General features: G+C 36.8%; 2 protein-coding genes across 6 annotated transcripts in view; one reads left to right on the forward strand and one right to left on the reverse strand.

Annotated features, from left to right (window-relative positions):
* Window positions 1–242: 242 nt before the first annotated feature.
* LOC306803885 (photoreceptor outer segment membrane glycoprotein 2) lies at window positions 243–10,006 on the forward strand. 2 transcript variants are annotated; one of them, XM_079309800.1, is made up of 4 exons: window positions 243–318; window positions 3,372–4,040; window positions 7,814–8,060; window positions 9,502–10,006. In XM_079309800.1, exons 2-4 carry the CDS (start codon window positions 3,460–3,462, stop codon window positions 9,766–9,768), a joined length of 1,095 nt encoding a protein of 364 aa, XP_079165926.1. In that variant the 5' UTR covers window positions 243–318; window positions 3,372–3,459; the 3' UTR covers window positions 9,769–10,006. The 2 variants fall into 2 exon arrangements, with proteins under 2 accessions (XP_079165926.1, XP_079165925.1); XM_079309799.1 differs by lacking the exon at window positions 243–318 and having other exon boundaries at window positions 3,347–4,040.
* A 4,421-nt stretch (window positions 10,007–14,427) lies between these two features.
* Window positions 14,428–23,213, reverse strand: part of UBR1 (ubiquitin protein ligase E3 component n-recognin 1) — a 59,587-nt gene continuing 50,801 nt past the window's right edge. For all 4 annotated transcript variants that reach the window (XM_079307785.1, XM_079307784.1, XM_079307786.1 and 1 more), the window contains exons 41-47: window positions 22,624–22,757; window positions 21,321–21,429; window positions 19,182–19,238; window positions 18,625–18,702; window positions 17,809–17,979; window positions 17,514–17,615; window positions 14,428–17,066 (exon numbers count right to left, since the gene is read on the reverse strand). In XM_079307785.1, the coding sequence (XP_079163911.1) occupies window positions 16,925–17,066; window positions 17,514–17,615; window positions 17,809–17,979; window positions 18,625–18,702; window positions 19,182–19,238; window positions 21,321–21,429; window positions 22,624–22,757 (793 nt within the window). In that variant the 3' untranslated portion in view covers window positions 14,428–16,924. The remainder of the gene's footprint in view (window positions 17,067–17,513; window positions 17,616–17,808; window positions 17,980–18,624; window positions 18,703–19,181; window positions 19,239–21,320; window positions 21,430–22,623; window positions 22,758–23,213) is intronic.

Genomic DNA, 23,213 nt, shown 5'->3' on the forward strand with positions numbered 1-23,213 from the left:
ACCATTTTGAGATCTCACCGTGGTGAGATCTCACCAGTTCACACTCAGTCAATTGGCCTGTTTTGCAGGATTTAATCTGGTGGCATAAGAACCTTGAAATAAATCTCTTAGCTACGATTAGAGATGAAGGAGAGATTAGCAGGAGAGTTGAAGTGGTTTTCTCCATCTTTATTGGTGAGCCACTGTGAAGACAGAACAACTACAGAGACATCAGGAAATCAGTATTTCAGTCATCCTCAGAATGTCCAATTCAGGTATTTTCTCCCTGGAATTCAACAATTTACCAGTTTCAAGATCCTGTTTAGTCCTCTGAACCAGGTTAGTAGTTTCTTTTATAATATCACAAATAGCAATGTATGTTTAACTAAAACAGCATATTTAAGTAAAATCAGTAAGAGAAAATGTAGTTTATGACAACATTGCAAAATTTCTCTGAACAATTTGTATCTAATAAGTAAATATTAAAAATAAATAGCTGTGCTATGTCTTGTTCAATATAGCTAGGGGAATTTGATAGCAAAGGAACAGCTAGGTGACATCTTGGAAGCAAATTGCATGGCGATGAAACTGTGTTTAAACAGAGATAAATTTGAATTAGACAAGGAAATCAACAGTACTGATAATATGGGAGAGATTTCCACATTTATTTGTCTCCTTTTGTTGAATGAAGTATTTTTCCCTTTATAGAATAATATCCAGTTTCCTCTCTCATAGGTGAGGAAAATATGTCTGTGAGTGACTCATGTACAATGGTTTCTAAGAACTATGACAGAGGCATTAGTTCCACTGAAATGCTGGGAGCATTTGTGGCTTTACAGTAACCTGCTGCCAAATATGACTTGGAGACAAACAGACACATTGCAGAGAAATACTAACTGCAGTTCTGTTCTTTCAGCTGGAAAGACTTTCCTCATGATGCTCAAAAATTATACTGCACAGCTGGGTGGGTGTTGCAATAGATTTTATGCTAATGAATTTATTCAATACTTTTAATAAACAGGGAAAGAATAAGGTCATGATGCATTTACAAAATTATTTATGATGTGAAGAGAGTCTTATTATCTGAAATAAATTCAGTAAACTGCCAGCATAGATTAAAATCTTAACATAAGTATCTATATAGAAGGCTAGGAACAAGGAGCAGAAGAGGTAACTTGCTCTTCTGTCCCAGACTCAATGCACTCCAGGTTTCATGAGAAGCACAGTGTCTCCCAAAGATCAATCCCAAGCATATCAGTGACAACCAGGGTCAGTCAACATGTCTTTGAAATACAACAAGAAGTTATTCCATCCCTTTCCACTGGCATTCCATGAAATCACAGATCTTATGCTTGCTGGTATGGCACTGATAGATAAATGTCAATAATCAGTGAAATCTGAACCTACAATACTAAAAATTCAAAAAGGAAGCTAAGAATACCTCATGAGAATTTCTGGAGACAAGGAATTGCTAAGAGAATTTCTCTTGCACAGAAATTTCTTACTTTCTCTAACTTCAGGCATCTGGAAATTAGGGATGGAGCTATATTAGAATAGCTACAAGATTGAACATATTCCTGCTTATGGAACTCAAGTTTAAATTTCTTTATGGTTAGAATATGACAAAGTCTCAAACCTACATCTTCCAAAATCACCAATGCCTCTGGGGTCAATTAATTTTGAGCACAGTAGAACTATTGTCCAAATGTTTTTAAACAAAGTATTTTAGCAAGTAGGGTGTTTTCAGTGACACAATAACTAAACGTGCTGAACAATTTTGAGGCAGTGCTCTAATATGTATATGTGTTTCACAGAAACAAACAGTGAATTGATGGATTCATAGGTACTGGCCATTGTGAACTGTGTATCAGCAATCAGTAAATTTCACAATGGATTGTCTCTGTTGTGAGCTCTGAGGCCTGAGTATCAGGGGAAATAATTCTATCAGCAGCCATCATTTACAAGTATTTAAGGTCAAGTCACGAACTGCTGTAACTGGTGCAGCAATCAAAGATACTGACTCCAGGATTAGCAGGCTTATTCATGCTGTCAGCTGAATTCGTAGGGAGGCTTAATTCTGCACCAGCAGATCATGATCCCTTCAAATGAGGTCTGAACAATACTGGAGAAGAATGGTGTGGAGCAAGTGTTGCAATGTTTTAAATGACTATTCTTTGGACATCTCTGTAAAGTGTTTGTCATTTACATGATTATCACATTATGATCACAATCAATATTCTGCCATAACTGATAATCAGCCTTAACAATAATTAAAATTAGGACCTGTTTTAAAACTCAGCTGCTGGCCTAAACACCTTTGGAAATAGACTGGTAAGAAAAAATACTGTGCACTTTGCACACTATTCTGTGTATTGTACAAAAAGACCACACAGCTGAATAGCTTTGAGGGGAATTAGTTTTCTCTGTAAATGCAGGAGAAAATAAATGCAACTTGAATTAATTAGATCTCACAGGCCTTAAAATCTTATTGTACAAAGATATTTAACCTTACCCTAATACGAATCACAAAACCTATTCCTCACCTGTACAAATAGAACTGATTCCTTTGGATGTAAACACATGAAGATGCTGGGATTCCATTACTTTTCTAAACTCCACACTGCAACAATCTGCTTACCCAATACTAAGCTTCACTGCAGCTGGGGATCCTTCACAGGGTCAGTGTAGCCCTACTTCTGTCCAGCTTGTCTGTCTGCAGGTGTTTCTCATGCTGTTTTAGCTGATACAAGTTTTATTCAGTAAAAGCATTCACTAACTTAGAAAATATTATACTGCTTATACATCTCTATCTCCCCAGATTTACAGGATTACACTTTACTGTTTATAAATGCCATTGTATTAGTGGAATTCATTACTGTACAATTATATAACGCAGAGTATTAATGAGATGATGCCAAATTAGGAACAAGACAAGCAAGTTTTCTAGAGAGAAAATAAAAAAAAAAGGTTGTATATATGCTTGTTTGCCTTGCTTATTCAATTTTTAACACAAACCCAAGACCTTAACACAGGAATCTAAGAATAATAAATATATATCATTGTTTAAAAAAATATAGACAAAAAGTAGAAGACAGCAGACCAGTTCACTTTTAGGTATCAGGTCTGCACAGAAAATTGGTCTTTACAAAAATTCATAGGAATATGGAGTCTCTCTTAATACTATTCACTTATTTTTAATTGCTCTAGTTGGTCCTTAGAGGTTTGTTTTTTTTTTTAAGTGATTCTCATTGTTATGAAATTTAAGCAAGAAATTTTCACTGGGGCACTCCCTTGACAGGACTCAAGAGTGCGTGAGGCTGTACAGGAAGTTCTTTTCTAGGCTCTATAAATACCTGGTCAAACAGACAGTAATCTCTCTCCCTCTTCTTCAGATTTCTACTGCACGCCTTGGATCCATGGTCCTAATCAGCTTACGAGCTTCCCTTGACCTACGCTTCTTTTCCTAATGCGCGTCTGACTATGGCTGTCCTCAAAGTTAAATTCACCAAAACCAAAAGGGACAAATTGGCTCAGATCTTATGGATCCTCAACTGGGTTTCTGTAGTGAGTGGGATCATTCTCTTCAGTCTTGGCCTCTTTCTGAAAATAGAGATCAAGAAGCGCAGTGAAGTGATGGCAAAAGGGGACATTAACTCTGTCCCCAACATGCTGATCTCTGTAGGGGTCATAGCATGTATCATCAACTTCCTGGGTGGCAAAATCTGCTATGACTGCTCAGATGCAAACAAGTTCTCTCGATGGAAGCTAGTAATGCTGCCATACATCGTATGTACCTTCTGCTTTACATTCAGCATCCTGGTGGGTGCTCTCATGTGCTATACCATGAGGAACGAGCTGGAAGAGTCTCTCTATCTGGGACTGAGGGATGCCATTAAGTTCTATAAGGACACAGACATACCTGGGCGATGTTTCTTAAAGAAAACAGTGGATTTGTTACAAATTGGATTCCGTTGCTGTGGAAACAATGGCTTTAGAGACTGGTTTGAAATTCAGTGGGTATCTCCTCGCTATCTGAATATGGCTTCCAAGGAGGTTCTCGAGTAAGTATTTATCAGTCATAGCAAAAAACCTATAGGAGAAAAACTCTTTTGAGACTGGAAAGTCCTCTTTGCTGAACCTTTGTATCTTAATAAAAAATGCAGAATGACTAGGTTACTCATAAAATATGCTAAATACATGCACAATCAATAGCTGCCTTTTGCTAACCCTTTAGGGATGCTAAGCAAAGCAAAGATGTATCTCTTTTTTCAGTGTGATGAATCAGCTTCTTCAAAATTTTAATTTCATTTATAGTAAGATGATAACAGTAAGAAAAAAAATATTGTACTATCAGTACACTGTACAGTCAATTCTAAGCACTGAAAGACCCTTCCTCTTCAAGGTATTAGATTTTGTAATCCCAAGTTCAAATCTGTATGGTCACATATGAGAAACTGCCAAACATCATGTACACTGCATAAAAAAGCAGAAACCCCCCTTTCTTTTTGGTGGTGGTGCTTCACATGATGTAGCAACTGTGACATTATATGCTCAAAAAGAAGTGTGGTTATACTTACAGACAAGGTAAAAATTAAAAACTTTCAAAAGTAGACAATCCAGTCTGTAATAATTCTTCTAAAGCTAAAAAAGGTCTTCACCGACAAGAGTTGTACTCCCAGGAAAGACAAATGCAAAGAGCTTGACTGCCATTTGTCAAATGCTGCATTTTGTTGAACTCAAAAATCAGTGACAGTAAAGCCAGAGGAAGGGAGGCCAAAGGTCTTAATTTTACAGAATTCACAATTTGAAACTACCATCATAGCAAAATGTATATAGAGAGCTGCAAATATACCAGAGGGCAGGACTTAGGAGAATACAAACAAGAGGGCATCAGCATACAGAAGATATTTCTCTGAGGAAATAAAACAGTACAAGCATACTCAAGAGAGAAGTTAGAAAGTGTCACACAGAACAGACTGACCCACAACTGTTTTAAGTCTTGGATCTACGCTGAAAAGTGATGTGACAACAATGATGGTCTCTAGGAATTTAAGAGTAGTAGCTTACTGTGAGGTCAAAAGCAAAATATACTGCCTTTCATTTGTGTGAGAGAGGCAGAAACAGTCATGTTTTACCCAGGGTCTTAATTAAGCTGTGTTTTCTTCTGCAGGCTCACCTGTGCTCTGCCATTGTTTTGCGAATACACTGCAGTTACACTTTTGTACACAATACACTTTTGCCCCATTTAGGCAGAAGGTGGCATTGAAATGTGCATGAGGAAAGTAGTTTCTGAAATTCTTTTGCGGTGGACAGATTGCGTCATTTCATCTTGACTGGCAGAATCCAAGTTGGTGCTGTATCACAAAATTATACCATGACCTACAAAAATCTGGTAGTAAAATATTTGATATGAAATCATTGGAAGCAAAAGCCCAGCTGGTAATCTTCTGAAAGGATGGAGTAGAATCAAATCTTTCTTGGTTTACCTTGTACTCTGCGTCAGTAGTTTGTAGATCAAGAGGCAAAGCAGGTGAGATTTGACATATGGTGAATCACACGTAACCTTTGCAAAACTGAACTTTTCACCTTCTTGCAAAGCCTTCTTCCCTCCCCCCTCTTCTACAGCTCTATTGCCAGCACCACAATTTGACAAGGCATGGAAATAGCCAGTGGTAATGGTAGCAACATGAGGCAGGTTACAGCAGTACAATCCTGCCATTGCTTTGGTCAGGTAAAAATCATCTTTGCTCAAAATCAAGTTTTTGCTTTACAATACTGTAACAGTTTTGAATTGCAACAGCAAGTAGCAGTAATTGTCTTGCTCCACAAACTCTTTCTCTGGGGTCTTCTCTTCTAACAGTACCAAGATAAAAATTAAATAATTTTAAAATTTTCCACTAGCAAGAGAGGTACAGTGGCAGGAGCACATTACTCACATTTGAAAACTGCTACTGTTGGCAGTAGAAAGAGGATTCCTCTTTGCAACACATTCAGAACAAAAGAAAGTATTTAAACTGATGCTTGGGATAAAAAGTAAAGTTTAAGACCCAGTTTAAGAGATTGCATTTCAACCATCTTAAATGCCAGACTATATTGGAGTCTGAAACAAAGACGACATTTTGCCAGCCCAGGTAACATCTTCCCTTTCACAATGTGCCAGTCTTCCTCTCCTCTGTGAGATTTCTTTTCCCCTCCCACATTGGAGCCCTCTGGTTTGTGCCTCTCTGGCTCCTTTCCCTTCCAGTGCCTGGTTTTGCCTTTGCCACAACACGGCTCACACACTTCAGTCTACTTTCAGTGCATTATTTGGACTCTTTTGTATTGATTCCATTCTGTTGCAATCATCAGGGATATGATGGCCACAAAATGAAAAGCTAGACTTGAAAATGGAGAAAAATTCATGCCTATCCCACTCCTAAGCGGGAAATGGCAGATGAACTTCCTGGTTTACCTGGAAAGATCTTTGAGGAAAATGTTTTCGAGAGAATTTTAAGTTAAAAAATCTACACTACAACCCAAATAAAAAAAAGAGGAAAAAAAGGAGAAACAAACAAACAAACAAAAGTTTATATTTAGTAGGCTTACAGCAATAAAATAAAAGCAATTCTGCCATCACAGCACTGCTACAAATACTGAGCTTCCTAGCAGTTTGTTTTATTTGAAGGTTACCTTTAGTCCCAAATTCCAGATCAAGACTGGACCACAGTGTTTCTGCTCCTCTGTTTACCTGCTGAGCCTCTTGTAATGATTTTCTTCCCTCTCATTTAGACCAGCTGTAGTGGAACAGAAAAATACTATTTGCAAATATTAACAAATGAATAAGTTTTGGAAAGTATTAGAAAATTTACTATTGGCAAATCCAGTGAAAGCTGGATATCTAAGTGAAAGTTGTCTTTCATGTATTCTGGTCCCCTTACAAAGTGTAAAGGGTCTGGACTTGATAAACCAGGCCCTGATTTCTCAGGAAATCAGCCTTTCCCACTGAGCATGAAAGCAGATACATGTTTAGAGGCTGCTTCCCCAAGGTGTCTCTCTCAGCATCTTAGATACTGTCCAGTTTCTGGAAAACCTCTTTAGCTGAAGAAAACAGATGCCAAAGATTAATTTAACTTCCAGAAAATCCTGGTTAATTTGAAACTGTATTCTCTTCCCATCCTATGATGTTTTTCTTATTTCTCTTTATCTTTCCTCTTTCACCACTTGTTTTCCTCCTGATCTTATAGAGGAGGGAAAGGAGTGTTTTTTAGCAATAGACACATTTCTTAAAGTTACAGAAAGTGAAGTAACAAGAAGCAGAAACTCGCTTGGGAATTAGTCTCAAAACGTGCTGGACCAGTCCTTGCAACAGGTACAGTGCCCAAAGGCCAGCAGATGATTTCCAGTGGCTCCTGTGGCATAAAGTTGTTCTTGTATTAGGATCTCTCTCATGGAATGATTGTGTTGAAAAATCAATCCAGGAGTAGTGAAATACAGGATTTCCAGAGATATAACTTCCATTAGAATTACACCAAGATAAACAAGTTCCAAAAGTGTCTTTAGTATTCAGCACAAAGAAACCTGAAAAGGCAACATCTCCTTGAACTGAACTCATGTCTTGTGGCACAGAGTGAAGAACCACACGAGGTACTGCACTGTATCACACCTAAATACAGCAAATCCAATATTCAGTTTTCCTGCAGTAAACAACTTTTCCAGTAGAAAGCATATCATCATTTTCCTTTTGTTATGTTGGAGAGGGCCACACTGCAGCAGAGTTGTGTTAGTTTTCTAAAATCACAGGCACTGCCTGCTGCTGACACCAGGTTTGTAATGCCCAAACTTTGTCCTGTTGCAGCCGTCTGAAGAGCAACGTTGACGGGAAGTTCTTGGTGGATGGAGTCCCCTTCAGCTGCTGCAACCCCAGCTCCCCACGGCCCTGCATCCAGTACCAGCTGACAAACAACAGTGCTCACTACAACTACGATTTCCTGACAGAGGAGCTCAATATCTGGATGAAGGGGTGCAGAGAGGCCCTGCTGGATTACTACACTGGCATAATGAGATCCATCGGTGTTGCAGCATTGCTTATTTGGTTGTTCGAGGTAAGTGTCACAAAAATGGTATCCAATGAATCTTCCTTCTCTCTAGGATGGGAAATGATGATAGTGTAACACATGAGAAGTGCCTCATCCAGTACGAAGTCCACAAGCTCTTCAGGAATGTTTTCCTTTAGTAAAAGGATTTCCTTTAGTAAAGACAACTTTCCCAAAGTCCACAGAGCAGAAGGAAATCTTGTTGAGGATGAGAACTACCAGAAACCATGTATAATTCTGTATTATAATTCTATATTATTTACAGAGCTTTTTCAACAGAATATAGCATATTCCCTTCCCTGATGCATTTATGGGACCAGATACAGGATGATACATGCAGTGACACAAATGCAAGGAAATTTGGTGAGAAGGTCTGAGTGTTCTTTTAAGTCAGCTTTAACAAATATATCAAACATGAGTAGGTCTTTGGCTCAACACATTCATTTTGTTTACAATTGAAATTGAGCATTTCATTAATATCTCAAAGCCTCCTTTTTATATTACGTAGTCTCACCACATAGACAGTACTTGCAATCGTGGCATATCATCCTTCTCAAAGTAGATTGTGCTGCTGGTTATGCAATCAAAATAAGCGCATCACAGGCAAGCTACACGCTTGCAAATCTGCAGTGCTCCTGCTGACGTCCATAAAGAGTTCTCTGGATATTGTCATTTGCAAGTAAAGGACCTCCCAATGGCACAGGCTCCTGAACAGTTTTCTTCCCTTTTTAGTATGCTTTAGTTTTCTGACTATTCCTCTATTGCCTAAATATTAGCATTGTAATTTAAGTACTTCACAACAGACCTTAGGCAATGCTAGGCGGGGTCATGGTGTCAGAAATAACAGGCCTCTGAAACATGTGAAAAGCTGAGAGCCTGCTCTTGGTGCTCCTTTAAATATTGACAAGCTGATCTGGATTCCAACAGAACTATGAAAATGAGGTTTTTTTCCTAAACTTAGACTTGAGTCTCTGCTATAGGCCATCCTTCTTAATTTTCATGCATGTAGAGGACACATATGGCTTACACAGGAATGATTAAATGTCTTTGGAAGTAATATTGATTAAATCAATGTCAGCTGAAAAAAAAATCCACTGAAATTAACATACTATGATTTTTTTTTCCCCACTGACTGATGCTTCCATTAATTGACCATCCATTCTACATAAATTAGTTGCAATCTCTAAAGCTAGAAGGTTCACTAGTAATTCTAGGTATTTATGTACTAATAACATGCAAGGGGGATTGTTACCTGAAGAATTAAGAGAATCAATCCATCTCTCCCTGGTACCTTTCTTAAAAATGTAATTCATTGGAAAAGTGGTTAGATATATTGCTAGGATAAAGAGTCTGTCTGCTTTACTCAGTTACAAGGCCTGTAAATACACAAGTCAAAAACCTGACTGAAAGCTGCAAGTTCAACTGTTTAACCATTACCTGTTTCTTACAGCTCTCTGTACTGATTGGTGTCCGGTACCTACAAACAGCCATGAAGAATGTCCTTCTCCAAGGAGATCTGGAGGGTGAATCAGATGGTTGGTTACTGGAAAATAGTTTTGTGGAAACCGCCAAATACAACATCAGCATCATTAAGAACCTTGGCAAAGCCAACCAGATCTCCACTGTGTCAGGCATGAATGACCCCAACATTAATGTTCAAAACACAGACTGTGACAAAACTAATATTAAAACAAAATCCATCCCTGCAGCTAGGTAGGCGAATCTTCCAAGAAATGACATCACAAGTGTAGCTTTGCTCTATTACAGTCCTACAGTCACCAGATTTTATCTGGTGAGGGGAAAAAAGTGGTAGAAAACTAGTAAAACATGTATGGTGTCAGCATAGACTGGTGACACCTCCAAAAATGCTGATACTTCTTTGGATGGCTGTGCTTTTACTTGTGAAATCCCTGATTCTCAACACTACATGAAACTTCTGGAACTTCCCTCATTTTCTCTCCTTTACTTACAGACCTCTATCTATTGGTCTAAATGCACCAAAATAATCATTATGTACAAGCAAATATTTCATACAGGATGGGTCTACATGTACTAACATACAGATTAGCTGAACAGGTATCAAAGAAGTTGGTCATTACACCTATAAAAATTCCAGGAGCAGGGAAATCCCAGAAAAAAAATATTACACAGGATTTAAAGATTCTTTACAAAAAAAAAGACAAAAACTGAAATGAAGATTCTGTTGGTGCAAGTCAGTAAAGAGGAAATTTTAACAAAAATATATGTATAATAAAGCCTACAAGAATCCACCAGGTATGTGAAATTCAGGCGAAGGCAATAAAAGTTATTACAAAAGTATTACACTTGTTTTTCCCAAAATGTCTTAAGTAAGTTTTCATTTTCCCCCCTCCAATAGTTTAGAGAAAGCCAATTGCCCCACGTCCCTGAAAGTCAAAGGGTACAGCTGAAAGGAGTTCTCTGCTCAAGAAAACTAACTGCCAGCTTGTGTGGGGATAAACTTCCAATTAGCATGTGATAGAACAAGTTTAAAAACGAGTAGATACTTCCTATGAAATAAACACTGATGATCCTAGATGCTTCAAAGTTCCTTGTTTCTAAAGTGCTTACCACTCTGATCCAGGGGTGGGAAGGTAAGGGATTATCTGACATCAGAGAGGGCAGACAGACTGACAGCTCTCACATCACGCCCTGGTACAACGCTCAGCAGCTTTGTTAATGCATGGAGTGAAAGCCTTCAATGCCCAAAACACCTGTAATTACAGGATGCCCTATGGCTGCAACTGATCATTAATAGTCAGCAGGAAAAAAGTACCAGTACAAAACAGGTGGAAAGACCAAATAAAGTATTTTACTTGTTACTGCGTTGAGTGAATTCTTTGCGGATAATCAAGTAAAAGAAGCTTTATCACTGAAATATTTGAAATAGAACCATTCTAGCTTTTGAAACTGTGCAGAGTAACAGTAAAAATTTCTGTACATATTGTTGTATTTCATAACACTAGAAAAAGCAAAAATTATACTGTAAGGATATATCATGAATAAATTTTGCAATGTAATAATCTGTATTGTAATTCAAACAGGCTATGTGCATGACTGTAATTTCAACTTGACTGTTGAATATCAACAATGACTGCCTACATGTTAGGCCTACCCTTAAGTATGTTAAAACCCCTTCAAATAACTAGATTTGTAAGAACTGTTAATTCTTCCCTTTGCACTGCACTCATCTGTATGTCTATTTCTTGTCTTCATTGCAACCATTTTGCCCAGTGGGGGATTAAAACTTAACTGGTGTCTAATTCCTTCAGCCATTTCAGAGGACCAGAAGTACTTACCAGCAGCTCTATAATTAGCTGATACAGGTGGAAAAGAATACAGAAAGTTGCAGCTCCTTGAGAGATCAAGGAGAAAGATAGTCATGTATTGTAAACTGATCAGATTTTGCATACATTTTTTTCTTTAAATGAAGTACATTTTCTTTCAGATGAGTATGCCAAGTAGCACCTGTGTCAGTCAACAGCAGTTACTTCCACAACACCATTTTATTCTACTTTTGGTAAAACTGTCCTAGAAGCCAATAACTGAAGCTTGCAGAATTTTAAGAACTGTGAGCTTACTCTTTTGATAGCTTTCTAGTTAACGGATTTGTCAACAATCTGCTCTGAAAAAACAGATTTGGAAGGAAGAGTGAACTGATCATCCAGCCTCAGCATCTCCATCAAGACAAAGAAATGTCACCCAGCAGTTGCTGTAACACTTTACCAAAAAGAGCAGAGGTGTATGTATCCAGCTGTATCCAGATACACAATTTTCTCTGGCCCCCCCAGAGGTGAAAGAAGCTCACTTATTTGCATATGATGGTAACATTATACAATAAAAGAATAATTAGCATTTAGCACATTAACCTTCGTCTCTCAGCTAACTGCCCTAAATTGCAGCAGTGGAATGTGATTTGTTTTGAAATTAACTTTGTTTCAGCATTTATCTCACAGGGAACAGTCTTTGTCTGACCTATTACTAGTAATTACTTAATCATTAGACTGTTAATTTCTATCCTTTTTAGGCATTCAGAGTCTCCACCAATAGGGATGCATTACAAAAAGAAAATCGTTCATTTCACAGTAACATGATAAAATTTGCTTTTGTTAATAAATACTTTCTTCTTTGCTTTGAATTTATTGATTTCCTCAGAACATGGCAGTGCTACACCCTACATATCCAGCTTCCTTTACAGCACCTGTCACGGGTTTTCTGCAGTATTTAACACCAGAGGCACTGGATCAAGGAAACAAACTTAGGTGGCAGCACAGACTCCCATCTTTAATTCTCTGTAATTTATAAAGACAGAGATGGCATTAGTGAGCCAAGCCTTTAAGCCAGGGCATCTGCTCAGATACAGAAATAAATACGATTTGGGGGACACTTCTTATCCTATTTGTTATTAATGCCTAATCCAGCCAGAATTTACAACAATATGGCAAATTCCAGAGTAAGGAACTCACCTATGCATAGAATTATCTCCTTTATCAAGTTCTTAATTAAAAAAAAATAATAAACACTGTAATGTTGAGTTTTTGGTGAAGGAAGTATGAGAGTTTCTTTAGAAATTGCATGTACAATCCTCTTCCTTTACAGCTTTCTGAATGCCACTGAAAACACTCGTTTTATCTTGATCACAGAGAAAAAAAAAACAGTAAGACATAGAAACATGCAGCACATTTAGGATTTTGTTAAAATAAACACAGCTTGGTCAGGAACGCTGGTACCTTGAGATGAGCATCTCAATACTTGTACCCAAGGAGGCCAATACTGCATTTTAGGCACAATTAAGGAGGAGATGTAATGTTCTGCAGTCTGCTGAAAGACTAACCACAAATCTTCACAAATATAGCAAGGATTTCAAATGATCATGAAATCCACAGCCCCCACTTAGTGCTTCACAACATTTTGCTGCAGCTCATTCACTCAAGCATGAAGCCTGGAAACCTCCTAAAATTAAGTCTGATGGACTGTAACTTGTTTGACACTCTGTGTTTACACAGCACAAACCATACTCCTTTTTTTGACATTGATCAACAATGAACAAGTCAGAGAGCAATAAGAAAAGTCAGGTCCCATTTTAGTGTCTTGTGTTTAACTCTTTATCTGGTCTCTTACTCACCATTTCACAAAATCATGTATATATCACCTCTTGGAAATTCAGCTTGCCCTCCTTCAATGCAGTTTTCCTTTACATGACTTTCGTATATGATTTCAACTGTACTGAATGCAGCTTCAGAGAAAAGTAGATAGAATTAGAAATAACTAGTTTTGAGACACATGTAAGAAGTGGATTTTCATTATTAGCCATTTTTTTCCTGTATCAACCTTCCAATTTAGTATACCTGCAAAATATTGATAAAAACAAAGATTGCACCACAGAAATGAAACAACTTCTATTTTTGATAAAATATCTTTGAACACCTTGTCAAGTAATAGGTTAGAAGAATCTAAGTAACAACTTAGATGTTGTATTATGAACCTGACTAGATTACATTGGAGATTACTCAAGGTCATTGTCTTGAAAATAAAGTGGATTTCAACCATAATGCAAAGCATATAAAAGCAAAAATACTCCTCTGTATAACTTTGTACATTGAGATTTTTATTACACAAGAAACAGTGCTATGGCTTCTTTTTTTCCCCCCTTATTTAACAGGATTCTTCTTCTAATTTTCTTCAGAACATTTCTGCTAGTAGACTTAAATCTACCTCTACCTTTCACCTTCTTAGGAATTAGTTCTTAAAAGCAATTTACTAAGAATAAGCATAAAGAGCAACATCATTAACACCAAAATGGTGCCCATAGCTACAACAAAGCGGTGAGGACATGATGACAACCAGCAGCCTGTGACATAAAGAGCAAGAAGTACTGGCCATACCTATGTAAAAGATGTCTTGACTGTTTGCTTAGGTCTGTAATAAATCACTTTTTTGAAAGTATGCATCACAAAGCACATGAGAGCAACACCACAAAGTTTCCCTTTCTAGAGGTTAAGTATCTGCCAAACAGTCCAGCCAGCTCTTTGAGCAGATGCAAAACCAGAAACACTACTAGATCAGTTTCAGGGCATGTAAACTGAAATTATGTACTTAAGATTTCTTTTGGAAATTTAGGTAGACACTGCAGGAATTTGCATCTGTAAAATACTAGGATGTTTCAAGTGGAGTGTATCTTTACAGAAGAAAAAGCATGCTATCATTTACAGTATGACCATGATACAGCCTACACAGACAACTGAGAGTTTACCAACCATTTACCAGCTGTTCTCCTTTCCCATACTGACAGACACCACTATAACACCCTCATAAAATGATCTGTGAGGTGCCAAAGTGCCTTCAAATAAAAACTGAATAATCTACGAGAAGTTATTTTATTTCCTTTTTTTTAAATATACATATACAAGATATTTTATTTCAAAAGCACAAGAACATTATACAAGTTTCAAATTTACATTTTTGCAATTTAAGATACCAGTATGTGCATTATCAAATAACTTCTGTCAGCTTGGATGGAACAGAAATAAGTGGCATAAGCATCTTGCAGTCACTAAATACAGATTATACTCACAGTGAACAAAACTGCATAGTAATTTATGAAATGAAAAGATGACCACGCTAGTCAGTGAATGATATGGGAGCCCATTTGCTAAATTAATATGTGCAAACATAAAGATGAAACTTTCCTCTCCCACTTCTTCAGATACAAAGAAATCTTCAGAGCTTTAAAAGAGCTATCTTGCTCTTATCAGCTCCTGTCCTTGTTACTACAGTTCAGACAGAAAACAAAATAATAAAGTGATCTCACTGCATTTTGGATAATGGAAATTTTGTATCAGTGTAATGCAAGATAACTGAAATATGTAATTTTTGATTACTGAAAATGTAAATATCAGAGGGAAACAAGTAGAGAATACAAGTTTGGTATCAATGAGGCATTTGCCAGCCAGTCTTAATTCAACATTTTTGTTGCAAGCCATGTTTTGATGATCTAAAAATCACCAGTGCATGAAAGTTTTCATGGCAACTGTTCTAAACTCAGTACGCGTTTTAACATTTTTTAGAGAAGCCTAACAGAATTAATGTTTGTCTTCAAAGAGTTTAATATTTAGGTTTAAAATCTAACAGAATCAAAATAAGGAGAATGGTCTTAATTTCAAGAAACAATACCTGGAAAATATACCAAAGCCAACTTTTTATATCATTGGGGAAGGATTACAGCAAAAGTTTTAAAAAGTATTTGAAGTCACAATGATGTTTCAGAACATTGGTATTCCATTTTTAGATTAGTTATGGTGCTGCTCAGTGCACTCATACATACATACTCAAAAACATTTTTAACAAGCCCAGAAGAATGGTATTTAAATCAAAATCATTGTGGTTCTACTATCTCTCATGTAATTGTGAGATAAGAAAACAAAACAAAAAATAATACAAAATGACACTCAGACATTACTTTGAAAACCTCCCCTTGAAAGCCTTATTAAAGTGTCACCAAAAAAAAATCAAATAGCAAAGGGGCAGGGAAATTGAGGGTAGTGACAACTTTAAACTTTCACATGGAAATGGCATTTCCTGGGAAAAAGATTTTACCCATCACATTACAAATTCTCTCATGTATATTATGGCTAAAATTCAGAAAACAGAACAACAAATATTTAGAACTGAAGCACAATCACGTATCATTGAGAGAGAGTTCAATCACAATGTGCTATTAACTACTGAAGGGCAAAGAGACAGACTTAGCCACCTTTTCTTCCCTCCTCTGCTCTACCTGGCACTGAACCACTGAACATGCCTCCCAAAACACACCATTTCATTTATGCAGACTCCAAAACGTGCTCCAAACAACAGTGGCAGAGGATGATGAGTGGAAAACCCCTCAGATACTGGCAAACTTATTTCTGGTTCTAAAACTTGCTGCTTTTGGGTCTTGGTTTTAGTCCAGTGATAGCTTTGAAGGCTGTTTAGTTTACTGAGGTCTCTGGCTCTTGTACTGCTTACAGAGGTACACTACAACTACCTACCTTCAGTATTTTCACTTTTGATTCTTGGGAAAGGACTCAAAAGACAAACTGTAAAGGAAGTAAAACCAACCACAACCTAGGCAAATGGTGAAGCCCCAGAACTCTTACAACATACGTTAATGGAGGATAAATTAATTAGATAAAGTGCAGTTCTGGCAACGCAAAAAGCACAGACTTCATTTTTTGATGCAATAAGCAAGATGGTAATCCCCCCATGCACTTTCTATCCCACACTTCTCATTCAAAGAATTCAGCAATGAAAACTCTTCATTAAATCCCAAGGTATATCTGAATGCAAGCTTTTTCTGTAAAACTTATTCTTTATTGTACCTGTTGCTGTTGCTGCAGGTGACTAAAGACCTGGTACCACTTCCACTCCAATATTATCTCAATCTATTTAAAGCTTCACTAAGCTTGGGAAAAGAACCCAGGAAGAAAGTAAAGGAGGCTTTTCCTTGGCAACACCATTTAGATATGTTCTCAAGGCATAGAAGAGACAAATGTGGTATGTGCTCTGAAACACAGCATTTGGGAATTGTCCTCATGAAATCACATGAAACAATGCAAACTTCTGAAAAAAATCCAAATATTTCTGATTCAGTAATAATTACAGAATGTGGTTTTCCTTTTCTTTGTAAGGAAAAAAAGAGGAAAATATATGATATGAGCTTCTGTTTCAATGCATCAATGATACATCCACCCTAGAGAATCCATCAATTAACTGTCTGAACAACAGAAATCACTTGAGTAGATTTTTTACTGCCACCCTCCTTTCCTTTTCCAAAACACTGCCACAGGTAAGAGTTTTCACTAAAATCAGAAGCCTCAGAGCAATTGCCAGTTGAATCCGAAGATGATCTGATTTGTTTCTTGGCTCCTGGCAATCTCCTCTATGATACAGTGCTGCTGCCACAGCAGATGGAGCTTCCGGTACCGCTCCTGACACAAGTGCAGGGGATTGCCTCTTCTTCAGAGAGGAAAAGAGAACAACCAGTCAGCATATCAGAACAGCAACTGATAAACTGCCCAATGAATAGGTTAACATTAACACTAGACTAATTAAACACTAATTAAATTCCAACATGCCAATTGGAAATGTAAAAATATCTCAATTTGTGACAAGCAATGACTGCCATTTCTCTGATGATACTTCAGCAATGGCAGTTCTCACATGTTTCTGATGAAATGCATAAAAAGCATTCTTGAGAAAAGTAAAAAAGTTTAACAGTACCAAAAAAGTGTATTTTCTCATTATAAACTACCCACTCCTGACTACAAACTGCTATCAGTTCCTCAGGCTAAGACACACACTACATACAGTGCTGTACACACAAGCCAGAAGAACGTGCTGTCCAATGATCATAGGAAAGAAAGATATAAAAATGGAAAGGTGGGAAGCCAAGCATTTACTTACTTTAGACCTGGATCTGTTTCTCCATATTCATCCAAGTAGGGTGCAGGATAAACGCAGCCCCTGGTTTTACCTTCAATAAGGACAACTTTGCATTCCCTGATTCTTAAAGAAAAGAAGAGCTACATTTAAAATACAACTCCAAGCAGGCTCTTCCCTTTTTGGTGAGCTATAATTTATGTCAAAGCAATGTTTCTTTATCTCAAACAAAAAGAATCAAACGCTTTGACAAAGTTGTGAATTCTGTCCTTCTAATATTCCCCTTTATTCTTTAACACATTGAATTCTGGCTACTTACTTAAGAAACATGCAGACTCCAGCTCCACATTGAAGAGCATGAGAAGTACAGGCTCCCAGCTCCTCCCCATTCACCAGTTCCTGACAGCAAGTATTCTGGGAACACAACATTGCCCCACAGAATAAACACAATACTGGGTGCTTTTGCTCATCATCAGAAGACCGTGGGCATCTAAAAGAAGTGCAACCAGTGTGTCACAGTAGAAATTAAAACTTTAAAAGAAATGTTAACTAAAGTTAATGCCCCTTAAGAAAACCCCTAAAAGACCTATCCAACCAATTAAAAACCCAAATCACAATCAAACAAAAATCTAAGACATTATGTCATAATCATTTCACCTGTTTCCTTGTCATATTTTCACACTGCTTGAAATGATTTATCTGCAAGATATCTGCTTTGAGTAGGAGGCTGAACTGAATGATCAACAGAAGTCCCTTCTGACCTCAATTATCCTATGATTCACTCTTCTTGGCATAAAACAGTGCCATCATCTAGGCTTGTTGTGTCCAGTGCAAAAATAATTTTCAGGCTCATGGCCAAACCAAATGCACATTGCACAGGAGAAAAATGACCAGCAGACTAAGCTATAAAAAATTTATATGCTGTCTTATCAATCACAAGTGACTTCTTTAGCAAGCTGTTGCATTTCACACTTTAAATGGAACAGGTGCTAGTGTTGGCCAGTACAAACATAACGCCTTCACTTCCAAATAATTTCTGCATTCTTTCAACACCAGTTACAGTAACTGCAAGAATATAAAATTCACTAAAAGTGACAAAACAACTAAGAAGACAACTAAATATGCCACATCTTACCTAAACTGAGAGGCTTGGTTCAGAAGGCAACTGTAGTCTTCAGGAAGCTCTATTAAATGATTTCTTTTCCTAGGATACCTGGGTAAGTGGAACAGAACTATTATGAGAATAATAAAGATCAAAGGAAACAATGAAATATATAACCACAAATTCATGCTAAGCTTTTGGTAATTTCTGCAAGAGTTCACAATTCTAGAGCAATTCTTCAGTCCTGGAACCCCAAGTGAGATGCTCCACATGGGAGCTTCAGTATTTCCATATTCCAGCAAAGGTGTTGAACTTAAATTTCACATAAAACCTACATGTATGAAGACATTTCATATTTCAGTTAGCTTTTGTTTTTTCCTAGAGCAGGAAAGATTACATGTCTAACAATATTGTACAATCTCAATAAAGAGTCACTGTACGAGGAACAATAAACAAAGTATTTTTAAAAATGTCATTCTAATAGTAGAGCAGAAGGGGTAAAACACAAAGTCTCTAAATTGCCCACAAGCATTTCATTCTTTTAAGTGTTTTAAGTCAAAACCAGACAAAACCAACAAAAATAAAGTTACCTTATTGCAATGGTTTTCCCTTTCAAACAACTTAACACCACTGGATCAGCACACCACCTATTTCAAACAGACATTTGTAGATGACAGCATTAGATACAAATACACACTTCGGTTCATTAAATGAAACTAGTAAGTGATAAACAAACACAAAACACTGATAAAAGCATTGATAGTTCTACCTAAAACTTTGCAAGGAAAAACAGGGGTGTTTCTTTATAGTTTTGTTCAGGAGACTGTTTTACATTTGCATATAGAAGGAAAAACCTATGTGAAAAAAATACTTAAAATTATCGTCATGTACATGAACCACAAGATTTACAGAGTTAAAAAGTGCAAGCAGTCCAGACATACTCAGTTTCTCCAAGTGGGCTACAATACACAGCACCTTTTAAAATACATGCACTAAAAGGTACAGCATAAAAAATATTGTACATTCTAATAGAAAAACATTTGTTTTTATTAAATAATCATCACTTAATGGTTATTTTAGTCGTTCATTGCATGATGTGTGCTTGCTTAGAATGGCCAAACTTATCTATTAAAACAATGGCAAGTATTGGTCAGCTACTGAACAGATGAACTGGTATGTTTAAGATGTCTTTTAAGTCATTTCTACTAAAAAAAAAAGGAGAAGGGAGAAAGAAATGCAGCAGATGGTCAATCTAGTACGCTTCATTTAACACATTTCTCAACAATCATCAAATTTAGTCTTCTGAAATAAGATTCTGTGAAAAAAACATATGGGAACCTGCATGATGATTTGGCAACTGTTACTATTATGTTAAATATGCAGCCTCCTACTTGAAAATCTTTTTCTGTAGCATTGTAACTATTTGTTAATCCTGCTTCTAGTGATTTTCCCAACGTTCACAAGCACTATCCTCTGTGCTGTCTTAGAGGCACTTGTACATCTTTAGGCAAATACGTAAGAACAATTAAGACAAATCTATTTAATAGTTTACTTGTAAAAATTAATCTATTACTTTATAAGCAATAATATATACTACAAATGGAATTGATCATAATAGAACTGTATGTAGGGAATTGTTTAGTTCAGCTATATGGACTGTTGGAAATCAACAGTTCAAAATATCGCTAAATTGAAGAAATCTAAACAACAAAGGCTAAAACAATCAGAGGTTAAAAAACCCAACCAAACAGCAATGCAGTAAAAGCTAACATGAGTAAGAGAATTCTGCCAAGAACCAGGAATAATCATTACTGCCACCAGGTGCTCAAATGGTCATGTGAAATACACAGAGAAATTCTCCAACAAAATATAGCTGGATGATTCTTAGCTGCAGATAAGAGATGGTTAATTTGAGGTTTTGAAGGCAGAATTTAACCAATTGTTTCTTTACTGCTAAAGAAAGAATGTTTTCTTTACTGCTACTTTCAAAAACTGAAAGAGGAGAAATTTAGGTTAGAAATTAGGAAGAAATTATTTCCTCTGAGGATGGTAAGATACTGGAACAGACTGCCCAGAGAAGTTGTGGATACCCCAACCCTGGAAGTGTTCAAAGCCAGGTTGAATAAGGCTTGGAGCAGCCTGGTTTAGCAGAAGGTGTCCCTGGCCATGGCAGGAAGGTTGGACCCAGAAGATCTTTAAGATCTCTCCTAACCCTCTAACATTCTCTGATTCCATGACTGCAGATGGCAATGTATGTAATTTCTCAAACTTTACCTTTTAACCATTAAGCCAATTTCAGCATCCACTAGTCTATTTTGCATAGGATGAGAAGAAACAACACAAAGCCTCACCCTGCCAGCTATGTGATTTTCTACATTTTCAACTAATAGCTTGTGTAATTGTCACATTTGCTGTAGACAGATTGAAAATAGGCAAATGAACACTGAGTGACATCAAACAAGCAAAGGTTTAAAATACATTCTGTCTGTATGGTTTCATATGGGTCTGCAAGCACTAGTCCCTTAAACTACAATTACTTAATTTTGAAATTACCATAAAATAGAGTGTTTTATGTTTTTGAAGGGCTTTAAGAGATTCAGTGTAGCTGTGCAAAGTGTTTAGAACTTCAGCATGAATTTGAGCTCAGTCATTTATTACCAATTTTAATCTAGAATACCCCCAGGGGCACCACAACAGAAAAACTTGGCCTTTCCAGTCCCAGTTAATACCTTTGAAGCAGTGGATTTACTGTGTCCCGATATTCATGGAAGAGCAGGAACAAATTTGTAGGTAGAGAGAGGTAACTACAAAGTGCCTTGAATTGCCCTTCTTCAGAAACTGCAAAAGAAAACACGAACAACTGTTTAAGTGTTTCAGCACTGTTGAATAATTCACTCAAATTGGAAACCTCCCAATCCCTTTTTCATTGAGTAGTCTGTATCCTACAGCTTCAGCATAGATCCTACATAGTACAACTGGGTATTATTTTGCCAACAGAGCTATAATGATTTGGATTAGCTGAGGATCTGTTTAAACAAGTTTGATATATATTAAGCATTTTTAATGCATAAGTTACTGCAATAACAGAATTCCTTGCTTAAATTACTGCCTATCACGTAACACAAGCGCAGTAGATTTCTGTACTCACATTTTAGTTTGTTTTTCACTGTCCTTATGACAGTCCTCAATGATACTAAATTTTGCTGTAATCAAATCAATGCTAACATTACATAAAATTTTATTGTTTGCTGGGTGGTCATTTACTGTCTCTGCTACAGAAAATTATGTAGTTGGTTCAGCAGAAAGACTCCTCCCTACAGAATCAAAGATCCAGACTCCTGCTAAGAATAACAGCATATTCCAACATGTAGAGATTTTGACTTATATATCCTAATAAAATTCAAACTTCATTCACAGCCTTTATAAATCAATTTTGTATTTTTGTTGTTCTACATTATACACGTTATATTTTGCCTCAGTTACTCATAAAAATTATTGTCCTCCTTTCCAAATATGATTCTGTGTTTCACTACATTTTGACACATGATTAAATATTTACTTTTGGGGTTAGTATCAGTAATGCATTAGGATCCTTCAAGTAAGAGGCTTAAGTTTTATAATGTGCTTTGTATCTATTTGGCTCTGTTTTGCTCAATCCCTCTATCTTTAGCATTTACCAACATCAGCACTATAAAAAACCACTGGGTTTTGAAAATATATTTCAGGCAATTTCTCAGGTGATTTAACCTGAATTCCTGAAATTATCCTTAAACTGCTGAATCTTAATCAACTAGTACTTTTATCAATATATCACTGATAATTCACATATCTGCATATAATCAGAAGCAATGCTCTTATATGCAAAGGTGGCCAAGACAACTCAGCTTCACATACTTGTCCCTTCCTTTACGAATTAGTAATTCCTTTACTTTCCAAGTCTTACTTTCATGTACTGACTATTGTTTAGTTGTTGTGAACATTTAAAATTCTTTTAAGACAAAGAAAGGCATACATTTGTTTTCTCATATTTACCTTGCAGTAGTTCTTCAGGTGGAGAAACTCCCAGCAAATAATGAAAAAATAAAGCAGCACAACGAAGGTAAGGCATGATGCCTTTTTTAACACAATCCCACACAAGCCAGCCAGGAATATCCTGACTAAAACAACTGTAAAACACAAATGAGAAATAGCTGCAGTAGTTCATAGTGCAAATCATTCTAGCACTATCACATTTTGGCTAGCATTGGTAGAATGGTAGCTGTGTAGAAGCAACCCTCGTGTACCCCAAATTCTGTGAAACAAAGTCACAAGCACTTAACTTCCAACTTCCCCTTTGTCTGAGGAATGAGAACTGAGTTTATCAAGCACACTTGTATGGAATCTTCAAATTAGACTGCTGTACCTGTCAGAAAAGTCTGAAAAATGGGCACTAACACTCAAATAAGAGACAGTGTTCAGCTTTACACTTATCTCCCTTTTGTAGTAGGGATATTTCCTTCTTTCTGGATTCCATTTATAACACAAGACATCTAAACAACAATAATCAAAGCAATGAAAAAATAAATAGTGCAGTTAGATTTATTTCTCTCCACAATGGATACAGTTATTTTTTCATCCCCAGG

The sequence above is a fragment of the Erithacus rubecula genome, assembly GCF_903797595.1.
Source record: "Erithacus rubecula genome assembly, chromosome: 6".
NCBI lineage: Eukaryota > Metazoa > Chordata > Aves > Passeriformes > Muscicapidae > Erithacus > Erithacus rubecula.

Excerpts from the sequence above, each read along its gene's own strand:
- LOC306803885 (XM_079309800.1), top strand. The coding sequence starts at position 3,460 with ATGGCTGTCCTCAAAGTTAAATTCACCAAAACCAAAAGGGACAAATTG. Across the intron at positions 4,041-7,813 it reads GCTTCCAAGGAGGTTCTCGA|CCGTCTGAAGAGCAACGTTG; the intron begins GTAAGTATTTAT and ends GTCCTGTTGCAG. Across the intron at positions 8,061-9,501 it reads TGCTTATTTGGTTGTTCGAG|CTCTCTGTACTGATTGGTGT; the intron begins GTAAGTGTCACA and ends TGTTTCTTACAG.